The sequence below is a fragment of the Artibeus jamaicensis genome, unplaced genomic scaffold, assembly GCF_021234435.1.
Source record: "Artibeus jamaicensis isolate MK-2021 breed Jamaican fruit bat unplaced genomic scaffold, CSHL_Jam_final contig_519, whole genome shotgun sequence".
NCBI classification, from domain to species: Eukaryota; Metazoa; Chordata; class Mammalia; order Chiroptera; family Phyllostomidae; genus Artibeus; species Artibeus jamaicensis.
In genome coordinates, this window is record NW_026521871.1 from 28,547,135 (window position 1) to 28,567,856 (window position 20,722).

Consider the following 20,722-nt stretch of genomic DNA (forward strand, 5'->3'; position numbering starts at 1 on the left):
TAGAGTTCTTGCCACACTGTTCTGGAACTATCTTTCCACTTACCTGCAGCCACCCTTGTCTCCTTTGAGGCTTTAGTTGGGCTCATACCTGAGTGTCTGAAGCAGGGATAGTTTGTTCTTGTATATACTGCGATCTTTAGGACCTGGAAACTTAAGAGTTGGGCCTGAATCCTAACACACACTCCCATTTGTACTCACTGTACTGTTCTATTAATTGCTTTGAGCCAGACAGGCTGTTTCATTTACTGAGACGTGTTAATCATTTATAAAAACCATGCATTTAAGAAGACAGCAAAGAATATCACTTTGAAAGGAAAACTTTTTAAACTAGTGAATGTGTAAATTAAAGATCTACACACAACTTTTTTCATTTTATATTTGTTGCACAGCATTCTAGCTAAGTACAAAATAGGAGCTGATCAAGCAGCACATGAACGTGACATAGGAGCTCTCAGCCACCCAGAAAACCAGAACAGCTTCTGCATCTCCATATTCCCTCTGGTTAGGGGAAACCACCAGAGCACACTAGACCCCTAGCACTTGGAGATTTAGCACTTACAGTCCTATCATCTGGGAATGATTCATTTCAAGGGTTCATGACAAGTTCGCCAAACTCAAGTGCTATGAGGCTGGACTGTGGACAAGTCACTGAGCTGATGAAGAACAGACCCCATGGCAACAGAGCCTTGCTGTCTTCTACTTGTTGTCCTATGTTGAGAGCCCACATTGTAATTGTACCTACAAATCTGAGAATTCACAATGGACTAGATGGTGTACTGTCCGTGAACTTCAAGAGTAACTGGAAATGAACTGGTTCCATACACAGACAGGTTTGTTTCCAGGAAAAAGGGACCAAAGCACAAGATAAGAGAACCTCCCAGGTGATTATCATTCCTCAGGATAACGTCTTCCCTGTGTGGAGTCCGACTGTCACGGTCACGAGGACCTTGGCCGACATCAAGGAGACACTAAAGGGATGTCACTTACACTTTAACAAAGGGAAGGCACCAGTCAAATAAAAGTGACAAGTTTGAAAACAATAAGAGGAACTGAACTTAAAAATTCCAAGCTGGATTCAACAATTTGTTTCCAGAACAAGGAAATGTTTCTAACCACACCCTTTTCCAAAACTGACAGTCACCACATGAATGTTTACAGCTTGGGGTTGGGACCTGACTCTCAGGCGATTTTAGCCAGCCACTTCTCCAAGTCCTGGACGTCAGCAGAGCCAGCGTCCCCTCTGCCACCCTTGGCACTGCACTCCAGGAACTCCACTCTGAGGGGAAGCTGTGCGAATTCAAAGTCTTTGCCTTTCTTTCCCAGATGAGCCTGAGCCGCCGCGCTGGAGCTGTCCAGTGTGCTGGGGGCGGCAGAGCGGGTGACCCGCAGGGTGTTGCTGTGGGGAGGAGGAGGACGGTCAGCGAGCAGAACGTGTTCCTTTTTAATACCACAATGAGAGGACTTTAGGAAATCAAGTCATTTCCTGAAGGTTTCAGCACTCATTTAAACACCCAATCATAAAACTGTCAATTACTCAATTATGACTGTGGAATAATCCTGTGCATTTACACATCACTCTTGGACAAAAAGGTAAGATGAGGGTCCAACTTACACACTAGACAACAGCAGGAAAGGGCCTGGGCCATACCAACCTTCTTTCAGCCCAGGGTCCCAGAGTGTCCTTCCACAAGGATCTCCTGCTTCATGCCATTTTAAAATATGTACATATATTTTAAATTTATGCTATGAGTGTTATAAAAACAAGTTTCTGAAATTTAAATGTGTGTAAAGTATTTATATTTATATGGAGTCTTTTGGATATAGAGCTTAGAAATCCACAAATTCCACATTCTCATATCCTACCCTTTTGGGCACAATGACTATTCTCCAACCTCTTTAACCACTAGAACTCTGGCAATTTAAGTCACCTTACTGCCACCTGCTGGCACTAATAAACAATGAGTAATCTCTACTCGGACTCCTTCTGCCCCCCACAGGCAGAGGAATTCATGCCCTTTTGAGAAGAGTACATACATAGGACCTAAAACTTTTGGGAAGGAACACTTAAGCAGGGTGGTGGATTTCATGGGTGTTTTAGTATTCTTTAAATTCAATATATGTGTCATATATATTCCTTTATATGTATCTTATAATTAAAAAAAAACATTACATGTATTCAGCTCTTGCCATAAGGCCATGAAACACAGTAAACCTTGTTATTCAGAAGACTGAAACGTTCAAAGCTGACAGAGCTGAATTCTCACTAACACAGGGTTAAACTAAAGTCACACTCCCAATTTAACTGATACTAATCTTTACAACTTCTTAATATTCCTTCACTGCATTACAACACAGCATTTCCTATATTGTTTTTCTATGGTTCTTTAGAGCGAAAAGCAAAAAGACTAAGGAAAACTTGTGTTTTAAACATGGGAAGACCTGGACTATGCTGTTAAAAAAAGAGAGAGAATACACAAATAATATGATTGCTTTTTCCAAAGGTAATTTCCAACAATTACAACAGAATATTTAGGAACAACAAATCATGTTTCAATTTCCTTAGCCTGATGAGAAACACAATACAGTCTCAAAAGAGTGAGCATCAAACAGTACGGGAAGAGATGGTTAATAAGCAATTTCCGAAGGGAGAAAAACCATTGAAAGTGACATCAGCAAGATGGCAGAAGAGCAGTTCCAGCACAACTCCTCTCACGGAAACATCAATTTGAATAACCATCCATGCATGAAAATACCTTCTGAGAGCTCAGGAATCCAGGTCAGAGCACCTGGGTATAGCACAGAAATAAAAGATGCATTGGAGAGGGTGGAAGGGAGTCTTGCATGACTGAGATTACTGCTGCAAGCTTGCCCAGGGTGGCATGGAGAGATGTACTCCATGAGGGGTGAAGAGAGTGAAGTGAGTACCACTGTGCTGTGGAACCCAGCACTAGGCTGGCCCCTGTTGCCCCAGGCCCCCTCCTCTGGATCCAGGCTCCAGGCCTACTGCAGTGGATCTCTGCACAGGCCAGCTCCAGCAGACCGAAGTGCCTGGCTGGACATGAGAGATCCAGGCTACAGGTCTGCCCAAGTGGACCCTGGTGTGAGGCCCACTCCCCATCACCCATGGACCCTGGTGCCAGGCCATCCTGCCCAAAGACTCGGGCAGCAAGCCCACCCAAAATCTCTGGTTGGACTGACTACCAGAGATTTGGTTGGACTGCCCTTCCAACCAATCTCTGGTTGGAAGGGCATTCTCTTACAAAGCCAGTCAGTAGGGACTAGAAGTACATACGTTTTCAAATGTGCAGGCACTGATTTAAGAACACAAAGATCATGAATAATCAGGGAAATGTGACACCAGCAAAGAAACAACATAAAGCACTAGTAACTGACCCTGAAGAAATGGAGATCTACAAACTGCCTGAGAAAGAATTCAAAAAAGACACTGAAAGTTCAGGGAGCTGCAAAAGAACACAGACAAGGCAACAAAATGAAGAAAATAATATATGAGCAAACTAAGAAGTTAAACAGAAAGAGAAATCATTAAAAAAATCCTGAAACTGAAGAACACAATGGCTGATGTAGAAAAAACCAGAACTTCAACAGCAGGCTTGATCAACCAGAAGCAAAAGACTCAGAGAGTGTGAAGACAGATGATTTGAAATCACCCAACGAGCAGATCAAGAAGAAGAATGAAGAAAGCCCACATAACTTATGCGACATTACTATGGGAGACCCAGCAAGAACAGAGAAAGACAAAGAAGCTACAAACTTATTTTAAAAATGACAACAGCCTTGGCTGGGTGGCTGGGTTGGTTGGAGCATCATCCCATACATGAAAAAGATTGCAGATTTGATTCCCAGTCAAGGCACATACCTAGGTATACGTAGGTTGCAGGTTAGATCCCCAGTTGGGGTGTGTATGGAAGGTAACCAATCAATGTTTCTCTCACATCCATGTTTCTTTCTCTCCCTCTCTCAAATCAATAAACATATCCTCCGGTGAAGATTAAAAAAAGAAAGAATAACAGAAAACCTCAAATCTGGGAGGGAAGCCCAAAGAATTGTGAATAGATTAAAGAGAGCTTCACAGAGACGTGTTATAATTAAACCGACAGAAGTCAAAGACAAAGAATTTTGAAAGCAGCAAGACAAAAGCCAATTGTCACAAAGGAAATCACATAAGACTAAAAGCCTGCAGACCAAGAGTGGGATGATATATATTCAAAATGCTAAAAGGAAAAAAAAACTGGCAACCAAGAATATTATACTCAGTAAAGCTGTCTTTAGATATTAACCAACAGAACTTATTCACACTTACAGTTCTTTCTCAAGTTGCTGCTGAATTATCTTCGCCGATTTTGCCATTGTAATGTCTGTAGAGAAATGAAGACACTGTTGAATTTAAACCAGAAAGGCTCTTTTCCCAAGGCTTCTTGTACATATGGAAAAGGCCTATTTAAAGCAATAAATGTCTGCTCCCCACACCTTTACTTTTTAAAAATGTTTTTTATTCCTAATAGCTTCATTACCAAAGTAAACTTTACATTTGGTTGTATGGGTTTTTCTATAATGCTTACAAATATATTAAGCCGGTGACTGTAAAATTGACTAGCTCCTTTGTGGAAGTTTTCCACACCTTACAGATCTTTTAAAACAATATATAAGTCCAGCTGGTGTAAAAAAAAAATCTTCCAGCTTTGTGATTTTAACAAGAACCTTCACTGCAACATAAATACGCTGCCATATAAAAGTAAACTAAGCATATTCCCAATTGATATTAAAATGGTATGTTACAGCACCAAGTGCATACAAAGAAACAAGCACTAGTTTGGCACACAGCTGATATTAACTCCTCTTGTTCACGTAATGATCCTAACAGTTATTCCTAATTAGGCATTATTAGATTTATTACCTGATCACTTCTGAGAAATGTGTTGGGCTCTTTACAGATTCAGAATTTTATATCTGAAAGAGGCCTATAAAGATCCACTAGTCTATCTTATTTTAGAAGTAATGAAACTGAAGCCTAGTTTTATTGGGTGTGACTAAAAGGTTTTTAATAGTTATCAGGTCTCCTTGATGAAATGCCCTGGATGGTAAACTTCTTTTAAAGGAGAGACTCCACCTGTCCCTCCACAACTGACTATTTGGCATGGCATACTGTCTATCTGATAAACTTAACTAGGTAACGTAAGATGATTTATAATTAAAGTAAGAAAAACAGTATGTCAAAGAATAATTGATAATAGTCACTCCTTTGTCATTCCTTAGAATAGCCTGGTAAGTAGACTAATAAAAATGCAGGAGTATAAATAAATTTGAAGAATTAAAATCCTTCCATTTATATAGCTCATTAGCAATTGTCTTTCATCCTGAATAACAGTTTTAGATAGCTGGATTAAGCAGTCTCAGAAAAATCTCAATAATTACTGCCAGAAAATATGATGGTACCTTGCTTGTTGCAGGCAATTAAGAATGATGGTGTGTTCTTCAGACCCATGCTGTCAATCAGGACTTGATACAGAAACTCGGCCACGTCTTTCACCTCTCGCTGGAAGGCTGCACTGTCCACAACGAACACAACAGCCCTTGTGGGGTGGGGGGAGAAAAACCAACATGTGAGCATGCAACAGTGCGGCATTATACAAGAAAAATTTTTTTGAGAAATTTTTTGAGAAAAAGCCCAACGATAGAATTCTATACCTTGTGAAATGTATGGCATGACCTAAAATCAATAATCTAAGCTTCTACCTTAGGAAGCTGGAACAATTAAGAGCAAATTAAATTTAAAGTATGCAGAAAAAAAGAAATAAAAGAGCAGAAGTCAATAAAACTGATAACTGGAAATCAACAGAGAGCACTAACACACAAAAGCTGGTTCTTTGAAAAAAAAAATCAATGCAATTAATAAACTTCTAACCAGGTTAAGAAAGAGAAGACACAAATTGCTAATATGAGAAATGAGAGGGAACATCAGTACAGATCCCAGGGACATTAAAGGATAATCAAGAAATACTGTGAACAACTCTACACTGACAAATTTGATAACCTAGGTAAAATGGCCCAATTCCTTAAAAGACACAATCTACCAAAACTGACACAAGAACTAAACAATCTGAATAGACCTATCTCTGTTAAAGAAACTGAATCAATAATTAAAAACCTTCCTAACAGAAAATACCAGGCACATAAGAGTTTACTGGTGAAGTCTAATAAACATTTAAGGAAGTTTACACAATGTTATATGTCAGACACATTCAATTAAAAAACTAAATAGACCAATTCTCTATAATTTCTTTAAAAAAACAAGCAGAGGGAGTACTTCCTAACCCATTCTATGAAGCCAGCATTACTGTAATACCAAAACCAGACAAAGCAATACCAAAACTACAGATGGACACCTCTCATGAGAAAAAATGTAAAAACCCTCAATAAAACAGAGACAGACTCCAACAATATATAAAAAGAATTACATACCACAATTAACAGGTTCTGCACCCATTTCCGATGTAGGAGAGGAGGGTTTCCACCACCACCAAGCACTGCTCCTGACAACAGCTATGCATCCTATAATTCAACTTGATTTTGACACCAGCTACCTAGAAATAGCTCAGGTTCCACAGGTTAAAGGCTCAGTCCCACAAGACTGCTCTTTACTTCAGATGTAAACACCTGTAACTCTGACCGACTGGCTAAAGAGGAGAGGTTCCCACCACCCCCCCACTGAGTTCAAGTAATGTGCTAGAGGAGACCTCACATGCCAGTCAGAAGTTGTTACCTGGACTTCTGACTCAGTGGCTCTAAATCGGATGCTCCCCCTCCTTGGATTTAAATAATTTCCTACAGTAGCTTACAGAACTCAGGAAACCAATTTACTCACTAAATTATTGGTTTAATACAAAGAATATTAAAAGACCTAATCAACAAGCATTTGAAGAGAGAAAAAGGATGAGGAACCAATCTGGTTCCCCAATTTGGAAGCTGTCTGAACCCCACCCTAGATGATCCTGAGTTTGGCTATGAATTTTAGACACAATACCAAAGGCATATCCATGAACAGAATCGATTAACTAGACTTCATTAAAGATTAAAAATTTTCTGCTTTAAAAAATCACCATCAAGAGAATAAGAAGATAAGCCACAGATGGGGAGAAAATATTTGCAAGAGTTCTATTTGATAAAAGACTGTTGTCTAAAATATATAAAGAACTCCTAGAACTCAACAGTAGGAAAACAACCCAATAAAAAATGGGTCAAAGATCTTTAATGACACGTCACCAAACGAAATATATAGGTAGCAAATAAGTATGTAAAAAGATACTCCACATCATGTCATCAGGGAAAATGCAAATTAAAACTAGATACCATTACATACCTGTTAGAGTGGCCAAAACCTAGGACCCTGACAATGCTAAATGCTGGTAAGAACACAAAGCAATAGAACTCTCGTTTGTTGCTGATGTAAATGCAAAGTGGTACAGCCACTCTGGAAGACAATTTGGCAATTTCTTACAAAACCAAACATTCTCTTATCACCATTCCACAACTGTGCTCCTTGGTATTTATCCAAATGCTTATGTCCACACAAAAAGCGGCACACAGATGTTTATGATAGCTTAATTCAGAATTGTCAAAACTTGAAAGCAATCAATATGTCCTTCAGTAGATGAATAAACAGATGAACTGCAGTACATCCAGACAAGGGCATATTAGCCAGCACCAAAAAGAAATGAGCTGTCAAGCAATTTAAAGGCGTGTAAGAAATTTGAATGCTTATTAGTACCTGAAAGAAGTCAATCTGAAAAGGCTATATAATTTATGGCTTTCTGGACAAGGCAAAACTATAGAGGGAGTGAAAAGAGTGGCCATCAAGGGTTAGGGGGGCGAGAGGGAAGAATTTGCAGAGCAAAGAGGATTCTTAGGGCAGTGAAGCTACTCTGTACTATAATGGTGAACACATGATGTTATACATTTGATCACATCTGTAGAATGTATAATAACCCAAGAGTGAAACCGAATGTAAAATACAGATTCTGATTATGACATGTCCATGAAGGTTCATCAGTTTTAACAAATGAAACAGTTGGTGGAGGACGGTGACAACGAGAGAGGCTATCCATGTGTGGGGGCAGGGGTGTATGGGAAGGTACAGGGGTATGTGGGAAATCTCTGTACCTTCTTTCGAATTTTGCTGTGAACCTAAAACTACTCTAAAAAATTGTTTTTTAAAATCACAACAGGGATTTTAAAAACACAACAGTTTTATCTGTGATAGATTGCTCAACACCACCATCTTGTGGGCATGGAAGCAACAACAAAATATAAGTCACATCTTCAAAAAATACCATATTTTTTGGACCATAAGATGTACCTCAGTTTTAGAGGAGAAAAACAGGAAAAAATTTTTGAAGCAAAAAATGTGGTAAAATATTTAATAACATAAATAACATAATAGTTCACCAATGGAAATATAAACAGAACTCAACAGCAGCATTAACAACCATTATTCTTCCCAAATGGGGGGGCGGGGGTGGGGGGTGCATCTTATAGTCCAAAAAATACAGGTTAAGTAAAAAAAAAAAACTATTTCCTCTTTCCATCAAACCTAAGATTCCATCAATTAAGACATTATTATTTCAAGAACTAAGAAAGAAAAAATACTGTGAATTAAACTATGACACCATCAATTTTAAGTAGCATGTCAATTTCATAGATCTTAAAAATCAGTGAAATCTTGTATATTGATTGTCCTCTTATGTTTTTATCAGGGCTTGAAACTAAAGAATAAAGCATCTTAACCTGGAGCACAGGAATGTCAGGAAATAAGAGTCAGTAACATTACGACAACACTAAAAGAAATATGAAAATACTGTTCTGTACTTCTGAGGCATCGATTTTAGATAATTTAAATATATAAATATATAATATTAGATTTTAATAACTTATAGGTTTCCACCTAGCTTTAGGAATTATTTTCAGATTAATAGTTCTATACATTGCTGAAACTTTCCTCAGAGTAAATGAAAACTTTACTAACATGATAAATAACAGTTAACACTTTCTGAACACTCTTTGAGAAACATGTCGAACGTTATCTCATATAATCCTCGCAAAATCCTAGTACACAGAGGCTTGCAACCTAGAACTGGCTGACCCTAGGTTTCATACTCTTTCCACTCCAGAACACCAGGCTGCTTCCCAAATACCATCAGAGCAAATATCATGGGTGGTCTTGATAGACAGACTTCAGACAAACTCGTTCCACTTCCTACTCACCGGGCTGAAGCCTTAAACCGCTCAAGGTACTGAAGTCTCAAGCTCTCATGGCCAGGGAGGTCGATCAAGGTCAGGCTACTGCCCTAAGGATGGCGGCAATAACATTAAATTAATGTTTCAGTCCTGATTCACAACACAAACCTTCTCTATCAGATTTCAGGCCAATTAATTAATCAAAAAATGTTCACTCTAATTAATTAATTAATTAATTAATTAATCAATCAAATGTTGACTAAGCATCTTCTATTTATGAATCATCAGTCAAGAAACAATGGGCAAAAACAGACACGGTCCTGGCTCTAACAGGGCTTGTAACATATCAGAAAGATCAACAATGTAAAATTACATATATGTAAGTGTGCAATTCCAACTTTGACAAATGTTCTGAGGGTAATGAGAAACTTGACCGTGTCTGAGGAAGTCAGGGAACTGTGGTCCATCTAAGACTAGGGAAATACGCTAGTATAAGAGCAAAAAACATGTGAAAAACAGTAATTAATATTCACACATTGAATTATATAAGACCCTATACTTTATCACACAACATATTACCATTATAGGGATGGATCCCCAATCTCTATAACAAAACATTCTTTTACATTTCCACCATATTTTAAATGGTGTGTCTACTAGTCACACCATTTGTTCCAGTTTTATCAATATTTTGTGTCAATTCTTGATTCAGATGACAATCATTAAAAGAGGGAAGGGTTATGCCCCTACTGAGCAGACTCATTAAGCATCTATTTAAATGCTATTCGTTCTAGGCCTTCATTCTTGAGCTCAGGTTCAATGTGGTTATGCTCAATGATAAGATTCTCAGATACAGCTCTGGCACGTGTATCATCAGACTCATGGATCATTTCCCAGATGCTCTACCTTATCCATAGCCAGTATTAACCACTGTTTAGCAGGAGGGAGTCCACATCGCTCAATTTGACATATACTTGGATTCATTATGGCCTGAGTCAATCTGTGCAGTCTTTTAGGGGTAAGAATGTGTACTAGCCTCTTTAAAAGAAATAGAGGTAAGAGCCTAGGGACCTCAGGTTGGGTCCCACTACCACATTTCATAATCAGCACTGCACCAAACACTAGAAATAATCCAGAAGATACATTACCAGATACATTACTACCCTAAGAGATAGAGACTAGATCTAAAACATAAGAGAAGTAAAAAAAGAAGGGAGGAACTTTTACATATTCAACAGAAATACGCAAGTCTCATTATGTAACGTTACATTTTCTGAAAATGGGGTGGGCTGGGATGGGATTAAAAGAAAACTGTACTTGAACAACAATTAAATTTTTTTAAAAGGCTTGTAAAAAAATTCTGAAAACTTTAAAAAAGTAAAAATAGGTAAAATTAATTTTAATAACATACAGGACAGGGCAAAAGTAGGTTTATAGTTGTTTTTATGGAAAATAATCCAATTATTAATAAATAATAATACAAAAATAAACTGTGTTTCACGTACTCATAACCATAAACCTACTTTTGCCCCACTCTGTATGTAAATTATCCTTTTAACATATAATAAGAAAATCAAGACATTATCAACATTTTACATTCTTTTTTTCATTCCAAGTCTTCAGTATCTGGTGTGTATTTTACACGTAAAGCACCCTTTGATTCGGACTAATCACGTTTCAAGATGCTCAACAGCCACAAGCGGCCAGCCAGTGGCAACTCTACTGTCTGAAGCATACCCTGGGATACCCCACTTAAAAAATCTGGTGCGAGTGTCCCCAAAATTAAACATCTCCTAAAACTGAAATTTCAAAATCTGAATCCTTGGGAATTTAAAAAGTTATGGGCCAAAAAGAGTATCGTTTGCGAAAAGAAACAAAAATATCTCTAAGACATTTAAAAGAATCTCTCTTTACTTTTTCTTAACAATGTAAAATTCTGGAAGCAAGAAGGGAAGAAGGTCTTTAAGATCATCATTCGAATTCATTCATCTAAACATCTCCCCCTCCACCCAGTCACCCACACTTCCTTCCACTCACTCACCAAGTATCTGTTAAGCACTGTAATTGGCCTGACAGTCACTATCAACATTATAGTGCTACACAGGCACACACAAAGTCCTCACAATTCCTTCTTGGTATTTTAAAAAATATACTCATGTATACTCTTTAAGAGATCCACTGCTACATTCATTGTATGCAAAAGAAAAAGATAACTACCAACTAAATGTCTGTTAATAGGGCTCTTATTAAATAAGAACTTAATTGTATGGTACATAATGGAATACTATGCAGCTCGTAAATCAACTAGGTGCAAATGAGAAAAAACAAACATCAAACACAAGCATACTGTTAAGTTAAAAAACATAAAAAAGGCAAAACAGAGTGTTAAAAGAAAAAATTTAAAGAACATACAGCTATGTTTGTATACGCATAGGCCATCTGAAAGGATACACACAGGAAAATGGAAGTTACTACCTCCAAGGAAAAGACTGGGTAGTAGGGATAGAAAAGGCAACATTACTTTTCACCAAATATTCTTTTTAACCTTTTGAATGTTTGTCCCACATACATGTATAACATATTCAAAACATAAAAGAAAAAGGCTTAATCCTCATCCTCAACACACAGAAACAAAAACTAATAAAATGTGTCCTGAGGTACTACCAAGCAGGGGAGGGCACAATTAAATGGATTGCCTGGATGGTCAAGAGCAGAATTTGTCACATTGGTCATATTTATCCATAGAAATAAACTACTCAGACTAATTTAGCTTAAAAATGTCCTTTCCTGGACTTCCGCCAAGATGGAGGCATAGGTAGAAGCACTTCGCCTTCTCACACAACCAAGTTTAAAAACAACAAAGTTTTAGCAACAATAATGCAGCCAAACCACAGAAAATTGAACTACACAGAAGTCTGACAACAACGAACCCTTCAGCCAAACCGGTAAGAGGAGCAGAGCCAGCAGCAGAGTGGGGTCGAGCAGGAAAGATCCACTGGACCCACCCAGGCACACAACCCAAGTGTGCCAACAGCCGTGGGCAGATCCCAGGTGTGGAGAAGTGGGTGGACCCACTGAGGGCGGACCGTGGTCACACATTTGCGTGGATATAAACCGGTGAAGGAGCTAGCGGTGGTGAGACTGACCGCGCAGGCCCCAGCAGCAGAAAGCGGCAGAGAGAACTGCCTTTGTCCCTCTCTGACCCCGCCCCCACATACAGCGTCACAAACCAGCAACCTGGGTGGCCCCACCCTGGTGAACAACTAAGGCACGTCTCCTCATATGTAACAGGCACAAACAGACCAAAACATGGCTCAAGAACAACTCGGAGCCTCAGAGCCAATAAATCTAAGCAAGGAAGAAACAGCCAAACTTTCAGAGGCACAGTTCAAAACACTGGTGATCAAGATGCTCACAGAACTGGTTGATTTAGTCACAAATTAGAGGAATATATGGAAGCTAAACTAATTGAAATGAAGGGAAATACACAGGAAACCAATAGTAATGGAAAGGAAACTGGGACTCAAATCAAGGGAGTAGACCAGAAGGAGGAAAAAAATGACCAAACAGAAAAGGATGAAGAAACAAGAATTCAAAAAAATGAGGAGAGGCTTAGGAACCCCCAGAACATCTTTAAACGTTCCAACATCCGAATTATAGGGGTACCAGAAGGGGAAGAGGAACAGCCATGAGTGAAAAACTTATTTGAACAAATAATAAAGGAGAACTTCCCCAATCTGGCAAAGGAAACAGACTTCCAGGAAATCCAGGAAGCTCAGAGAGTCCCAAAGAAGTTGGGTCCAAGAAGGAACACACCAAGGCACGTCATCATTACATTAGCCAAGATTAAAATGAAAGAGAGAATCCTAGAAGCAGCAAGAGATAAGGGGGCAGTCACCTACAAAGGAGTTCCCATCAGACTGTCAGAGGATTTCTCCAAAGAGACCTTACAGGCAAGAAGGGGCTGGAAAGAAGTGTTCCAACTCATGAAATCCAAAGACCTACATCCAAGATTGATCTATCCAGTAAAGCTTTCATTTAGAATGGAAGGGCAGATAAAATGCTTCTCAGATAAGATCAAATGCAAGGAGTTCATCATCACCAAGGCCTTATTATATGAAATGTTAAAGGGACTTATCTAAGAAAAAGAAGATAAAAAAGATGAACAGTGAAAGGACAGCAAACTCACAATTAACAACCGCACCTAAAACAAAAGCAAACTAAGAGGACAGCTAAATCAGGAGAACCATAGAAATGAAGATCACATGGAGGGTTAGCAACAGGGGAGTGGGAGAAGGATAAGGGGGGAGAAGGTACAGAAAATAAGTAGCACAGATGGTAGGTAGAAAATAGATAGGGGGGAGGGCAAGAATAGTATGGGAAATATAGAATCTAAAGAACTTGAGACATGTGGTCATAAACTAAAGGGGGAGAATGGTGGGGGAGGGAGTGTGCAGCGTGGAGGGGAATGAAGGGGGGAAATAGAACAACTGTAATGGCATAATTAATTAAATATATTTTTTAAAAATTAACCAAAAAAAAAAGTCCTTTCCTGACACACCAAAGTAAAGTAAAACTGTCAGGCTCCCAACATTCTAGAAGCCCCTTACCCTGGTATTCTTGACTTTGTACACAGCAGAGCTGTCGGTGATGGAAGTCTGGGTGTCTCTGTAAAGGCCTGTTAACAACTGTAAAGAAAACATGGGGAAGAGCAGAGTAAACACTGACACAGGCAAACCTTAAAAGAGTAATTTTGTTCTAATCCTCCTAGAGGCCAAATAAATTAATGTTGTTTGCAATAGATGAAAAAGACCATGTTCAGTTTTTTTCCCTTTACTTGTAGAAAAATCTAATTAATTGCAAACTTTATTCCCCTCTACCCAACTGAGAGGGGGAACTCCCCCTTTATTTTCAAATAACTGTTTCAAAAGGTTTGTGGCCAAATTTACCAACCTTCCAAAAACATTATTTACTTATTAAAGATAATTAAAGATTATCTTTCTTTAGTGAAAGGAAAATCTTTTATACTATCAAAATGAAGAATAATGAGAAACCCTCTGCCACTCTCCACAGCAAAAAGCCAAACATATAAAACTACACGGATTAAAATAAATGAGTGAAAAGAACCTAAGTAACCCAATGTGAAACAATCACCCTTTTAAAAATCATCTTTGACAGCCTATCAGGTGAGTATACAGCTATCAGTAGAGTATATTGCACAACGAATTATACACAACATACAAATCAAATCTTCTAACTTTTCTCCTGCTCTGGCCTCCTTCGCCACAGCATGAAAGTAGCTACATAAAACCTTTAGATGAGACAAGGACTAAATATCAGAATCTATCAAGTGCAAGAAAATAGAAAAGGCCAAAAAATTCCAGTTTATGAGTTTGCAAGAGTCTATTTATCCTCCCAAGAGAGTCAAGAATTAACTGTGCAATTTATCAGCATCAGTTTCTTTTCCAAAATAAATGATGACCACCTAAAATAATGGGATGCTCTAAGTTATCCTATCTAGCGTGAGAGAGATATAAATCAAAAGCATTTACTCTGACAAAGAGCAATGTCTTCCCGGAGTCACAAAGGCCAACAAGAAGTACAGCTCTTTGACTGCTCTTTCTGCTCCTGATGAACTTCCAGAACACTGTGGAATACAGAAAAAGAAATAAAATTATGCCTTATTAATAACAGTATGCGTGTATGGTTGCGGTGGGTAAATTAACATAAGTCTACCACAGAACACCGCAACCACCTGAAACTTGCTAAAAGCACTGTTACTACCACAATTGTTATTGTGACTGTTATTAAGGACCCCACTGAGTACCTGCCACTATCGAATGTCAACTTTTGGGTGAACCCCCTACCCCTAATGTGGACTCTTTTAAGAGCAATCTTGTCTATTGTCTTTGTATCCTCAGCGCCTAGCATGCAAACACAGGACGCTCCAACTTCAAGTAGAGTGCCCAAGAGTCTTGGTAGTAAACGCAACGTAAGGGGAAACCACGCACTTAACCTAAACAGAAGCTGAAGGAAGAGTAATTTGTGTCCCAAGGCCCAGAATACCACTTTGGGGGTCGCAGCGCTTCTCCCGCTGCTTCAGGCAAGAGGACAGAAGGTCAAAGGGGTGAGATTCTCTCAACAGACGCCCTCCAGCATCCTCCCGGCATCCTCCCAGTTCAGGCCCAACTCGCTCGCCCCGCACCCTCCATAACCACTCGCTGCCTCTTTACCCAGCGTCAGCAGCACCACCAGAAGCGCCACTACTACTGAGAGCACAGTCGGGTCCCTCTGCTGTAGCTCCTGCCGCAAGGAGTCTAGGTAAGGTTGGAAGGCGCCCCCGACACCACCACCATTCCCCAATCGCTGGGAGCCGGTGGAAGCCATGCTGAGTTCTGTAGTCTCCGGCGCCGTAGTAGCAACGTGTCCCTGCGCTCTGCGCAAACGTCTGAAGCGGAGCATCATGGGAGTGGTAGTTCCTGAGTTGTATTGTCTTCTCGTGGGCGGTGATCCCGAAGGGCCTGATGGGAGTTGTAGGGTTTTTTTGTAATATGGCGCCCTCTAACCGACCGGGAGGACAGACACCGACCGGGAGGACAGGGTTATGTCATGAGTGACACACTTATCCTTTAAGATATAAGTCATTGGTACCGCCCTTCTTTATGGTTGTTGGCAGAATGCTGGGTGAGTAAAATGAGTGGCTCTAGAAGTCTCCACTGAGGATTGTCAGTCCCTCCTTTTCTGTGGTGTCTTGTGAGGAACTCAAATATCACACAAACATTTTGTCCGAATAGAATGTGGCACGGGATGTGGCAGAGGTTGTACGGTTTGATGTGGGAATACAGAAAAGGACGCTTAGCCCATCATGGGTTCGGAGACGAGCTCCTGGAGGAAAGTGACCGGAACTGGGCCATGAAGGTTGAGTTAGCTTTTGCTGGAATTAAGGAGAAAGGGTGCTCTGTGCAGAAGAAAAGGAGTAATTCCCTGCCCCTACCCTATAAATCCTGGGCTGCAAGTGAGTGGTCTACTTTAAAAAACTTTTTTTAAACTTGTTTTTTAGAGTGGGGGGAAGGGAGTGAGAAAGAGAGGGAAACATAGGTATGTGGTTGCCTCTCGTGCGTCCCCTACTGGGGGCCTGGCCTGCAACCCATGCATGTGTCCTGACTGGGAATCGAAGCAGCGACCTTTGCAGTGCTGGTTTGCAGGCCAGCACTCAGTCCACTGAGCCACACCAGCCAGGTGGTGAATTGTCATCTTTAAAGGAAGCAGCCAGGAAAACCAATGAGAGGTGTGGGAGCTGTTGAAAACTGCAGCTATCATTCCTGCCCAAAGTGGCAGCTACAACCTGCCAGGCACATGTGTGGGATGAAGATGGTCAGTTCTTCCAGTTTTTAAAGAGAAGCCAGAAAGGCAGGTATTTATGGGAAACCTTCCATTTTTCAAACTTCATTACTTCAGCAAGTAATGGAAAATATTTAAAAATGTGTGGTCCGGGTCCTGGAAGGGTAGTTCATTTGGTTAGAACATCGTGCCAATGTGCCAAGGTTCAGTCCCTGGTCAGGGCACATGCAAGAATCAACCAGTGAATGCATAAATAAGTGGAACAAAAAATCTCTCTCTCTCACTCTCAAAAAAAAAAAAAAAAGAAAAATCAATAAATTAAAAAAAAACAAACAAACTGGTAGCCTAAATAAGACACATTATCAGGCCAGAAGTGACCACCTAGGGGTTACCAGTTCCCAGATTCAGTCATTACACAGGTGTCACTTCAGTGGAAGTGGCAGGAGATGATCAGGAAAGACTGGCAGGAACCTTACTGCAACATATAGAATGTGATCAGAAGTTTCCATTGGAGGTACCATACATGACTGGCAGGTCAGTGGAGAACTGTCATTTGAGGGAGAAAATACTGGAGGCTGTTGCAGTGTTTTGGCAAAAGATGCACAGGGTCTAAACCAGAGATAGGTAGGGTAGGTGTGGAGGACACAGATTTGAGAGATGCTTAAAAAGAAAGCATATAGGATGTGGTGATTAATTGGATATTCTGAGTTAAAGAGAAGAGGAATCAAGGCTGCATCTTAAGTGGTTGGTGTGGATTACCAGGACTATCAGAGTGTATAAAGTGAATTAGAAAACTCACTTGGAGGAACTTCGGAGCTGGGAACAGAACCAGAATGAAAATTGCTGCTCTTTTGGATATATTGATTTTCAGGTGCCTCTGGGAAATCAAAAATCTTATATCAAGTAGGTGATACAGGAAACAAATGTAAAGTTTTAGCAGGTGCTAGGTTTTCATTGGGGAGTCATGTGTAAACAAGTTGGTCATTAAAACCATGGTGAGCTTGAAGAGCGAGAAGGAGAAAGCAACCCATAAGGAAGCCTAAGAAAGAAGAAGCAGTGATGCAGGAGTAAAACATGTTCCGGAAGTGGTCAGCAGCATCACTTAAAACAGAGAGGATCCTGTGTCAAGGGCTTGAACAAAAAGTGAGCTCAGGGGAAACAGCAAGGTGGGGTAGGTGAGGTCATGCGTATAGAAGGAAGACTGATAGGTGAAGAGGCTGGGTAATGAGAATAATTGCTAGCATTAATAAGTGCTTCCTAGTAAAAGGCATTGTTGTAGTTACTTTTAATTTATTAGTTTGCTTAATCTTCAAAATGACTCATAATCCTTTTTACAGAGGGCAAACTGAGGCAGGGGTAAAGTAACTTACTCACTGATCTCAGGCAGTTGGCCTTCTTTATGCTTAACTACATTTTTTTAAAAAGTACCGTTAATCTACCAGGCACTTCAGCAATAAATAGGCAATAGGGACTCCAGATTAAGAAAGGACATTTAGGATGTGAAGTTAAAGTAAATAAACCAACTACTTTATTTTAAATTAGCATAATCAATTAAAACTAAAACTCAAAAAGTAATCTTACCACATTCTATTTCTTATGGCCTTGACCCCTTCTGTATGCCCCACCCAACACACACACACACACACACACACCCCTCCTTTATAATAATCATTGACTCCTCTGTTAGGGACTAAAGATGCAGGGAAGGAGAAAGGGCCAAATATGGAGAATACACACCACAACTGACCTAGGATTTTTAGTCAGAGCTGTCTGAATGAAATAGTGCTGCCTTGGTGACAAAATTGGGGGATGATAAGAGTTTAAGAAGACACACTGATTTTTTTTTCAGTTCTTTCCTGGGTACAATGAATTCTAAAGAAATGCGCACACTTTCCACATTCAAGTGAGAAGGTGGTGCTGCCATTCTCAGGAATGAGAGCAGGAGAGGATGGGATCAGCTGCTTCCGGGCCTCTCACCTGTCCCCCAGGGTCTGTGGGGATGGATGCAGAGGAAGGACATGCAGATGCAGACTGCTGCTTGCTGAGAGTGTGCTGCTCCCTGACTCAAATAGCAGATGGAGAGTCACAGGGAAGCAAACGTAGTGAGATCATTCTTCCTTATTAATTAAAATGTCTCATTTACCAGATACATTTTTATCTCCTCTCCTGTTCCCAGTAGTTCCAAAGCACAATGCAACCTACCTCAGACTCAGGGACACCAATCATGTCATTACCCAACTCTGACTTATCTCTTTAACTCTTGTCTTTTTGAAAAAAGATATTTAGAGGACTTTAAAAAAAGAATTAAAATGAGTCCTGGCCAGTGTGGCTCAGTTGGTTAGAGCACTATCTCATAGAACAAAAAGGCTGTGGGTTCGATGTTCCATTAGGACGTGTACCCTGGTTGCAGGTTTGATCCTTGGTTGGGGTATGTATGGGAAGGCAACCAAGTCAGTGTTTCTCTCTGACATCAACGTCTCTCTCTTTCTCTCTCTCTTCCCCTCCCTTCCATCCTTCCCTTCCTTTCTCTCTAAAAGCAATGAAAAACTGTCCTCAGGTGACAATAAAAAAAATTTAAAGAATTAAAATGAGTTATGCTTATTGTATTAAAAATCTCAAGCCATAGTGAAAGATCAAAGAAAAAAGCTACAATCAAATCAACCTTCATACCTGTATCTGGTGAATGTTAATTCAGACATTTTTCTGTACATATATAGTGATAAGAAGTCTAGAAGGAGGAATAAATAAAATACACAGAAATTATTAAGGGACTACAGCATGCACTGCTGTATTTGGCATCTCTAGAACAGTGTCTGGCTCAGGGTAGGTGCTCCGTACATTGTCGGCAAAATTAGATTTGTTAACTCATTGCATTAAGACAGACCACACCCCGTGGGAGACCTCACCAAAGGAAAAGTTATTGTAGAATTTGGGGTAAGGGTGGCATTTTGGTGAATATTAAATAAGGCAGAGTATTGTTAAGCTCAAAGCAAAGTAGGGCTGTGTGTAGAAAGGTCAGCATCGAGTGTTCACTGCAAAGTAGACCTAGGATCCTACTTCTGTGGACACTACAAAGCAAAGAGCTAGGTGGACTGTTGTGTCCAGGAACCCCTGTCTGCAGCTTTGTTCCTGAGTGTAAACTGAGGCTGTGGAAGGAGTCAGGAAATAGAGAGGCAAACTGAAAGATGTTTAGAAGGCAAAATCAATAGAACTTGCTGACATTGGACATGGAATGAAGGAAAACAGATGAAATTTCACTCCTCACTTTATGGCTCCTGTGAGACTAGAAGACCATGACTGTAGCTGATGTGAAATATATATGTAAACAGCAGTTGGATTAGGGAAGCAGGAGAGGGAAGGGACAGGGTGATCATCTCAGCTTTTGACTTGTTGGATTTCTGGTTGCTGAGGGAACTCGACAGTACAGATCCACAGTAAGGAGGAGGAGGTATGAGTATGGAGACACTAGAGGCACGGGTCAGAAATATATGTATAGATGTAGATAGATGCCCAGGAGTCATTCACATTGTTTCAGGGGGTGGCCTGCAAAGTGAGTTGAGTGCTGGGTCAAGAAAAGAGCCTCAGAAAGATTTCCCTACAGTTTCAAGGCCAGCAGGCTGAGCCCAAAGTAAGGCCAGAAGGGGACAGAAGAACTGCCAGGACAGAGAAGCTGGGGAGAGTTCCAAGGAAAAGTGAGTGGTCAGATGTATCACGTGCAGTAAACGGACTCAAGAAGGAAAGAACTAAAGTTGGTTTTCACAACTGCAGGTGGATGGCAACCTTGGCCGGGATACCTACAGAGAAGTGAGTACAGCAGAAGACTGACTTCCATATGTTCAGCCATTAATATTAAGTAAGGTGTGGAAATAGCTCCCTTATAATAAGTGAGGGGAGGAGACAGGGCAATGACTGCTGTGGGAATCGGAGGCAAAGGATGACTTTTAGCAAGAAGATGTCCTAGTGATTCACTTTTCCAACCAGTTAGAGTCAGGACCTGATGAAATTCATTAAAAATATTTTAACTGTGTAAATAGTTTATATTCTTTTTCAGTACTCACTTGAACAGTCCATCTCAATAATTCTTTCCTGCCCCTTCCCTAGCAACATACACACACACACAGAGCGATAG

The 20,722-nt window shown here is 40.1% G+C and overlaps 1 protein-coding gene across 1 annotated transcript; it reads right to left on the minus strand.

Moving 5' to 3' along the window:
- Window positions 1-352: 352 nt before the first annotated feature.
- SRPRB (SRP receptor subunit beta) lies at window positions 353-15,687 on the minus strand. The gene is made up of 7 exons (XM_037143868.2): window positions 15,486-15,687; window positions 14,805-14,899; window positions 13,863-13,940; window positions 9,280-9,362; window positions 5,455-5,591; window positions 4,322-4,376; window positions 353-1,396 (listed from the first exon to the last, which is right to left on the minus strand). The coding sequence occupies exons 1-7, from the start codon at window positions 15,637-15,639 to the stop codon at window positions 1,180-1,182; spliced, it is 819 nt and encodes a 272-aa protein (XP_036999763.1). The 5' UTR covers window positions 15,640-15,687; the 3' UTR covers window positions 353-1,179.
- Between the last annotated feature and the right edge of the window lie 5,035 nt (window positions 15,688-20,722).

Bases quoted from the DNA above. Each gene is read 5' to 3' on its own strand.
- SRPRB (XM_037143868.2), bottom strand. From the start codon at position 15,639: ATGGCTTCCACCGGCTCCCAGCGATTGGGGAATGGTGGTGGTGTCGGG. The intron at 4,377-5,454 runs GTACCATCATAT...ATTTCTCTACAG, and splicing joins AATTGCCTGCAACAAGCAAG to ACATTACAATGGCAAAATCG. The intron at 1,397-4,321 runs GTAAGTGTGAAT...TCCTCCCCACAG, and splicing joins CAGCAACTTGAGAAAGAACT to CAACACCCTGCGGGTCACCC.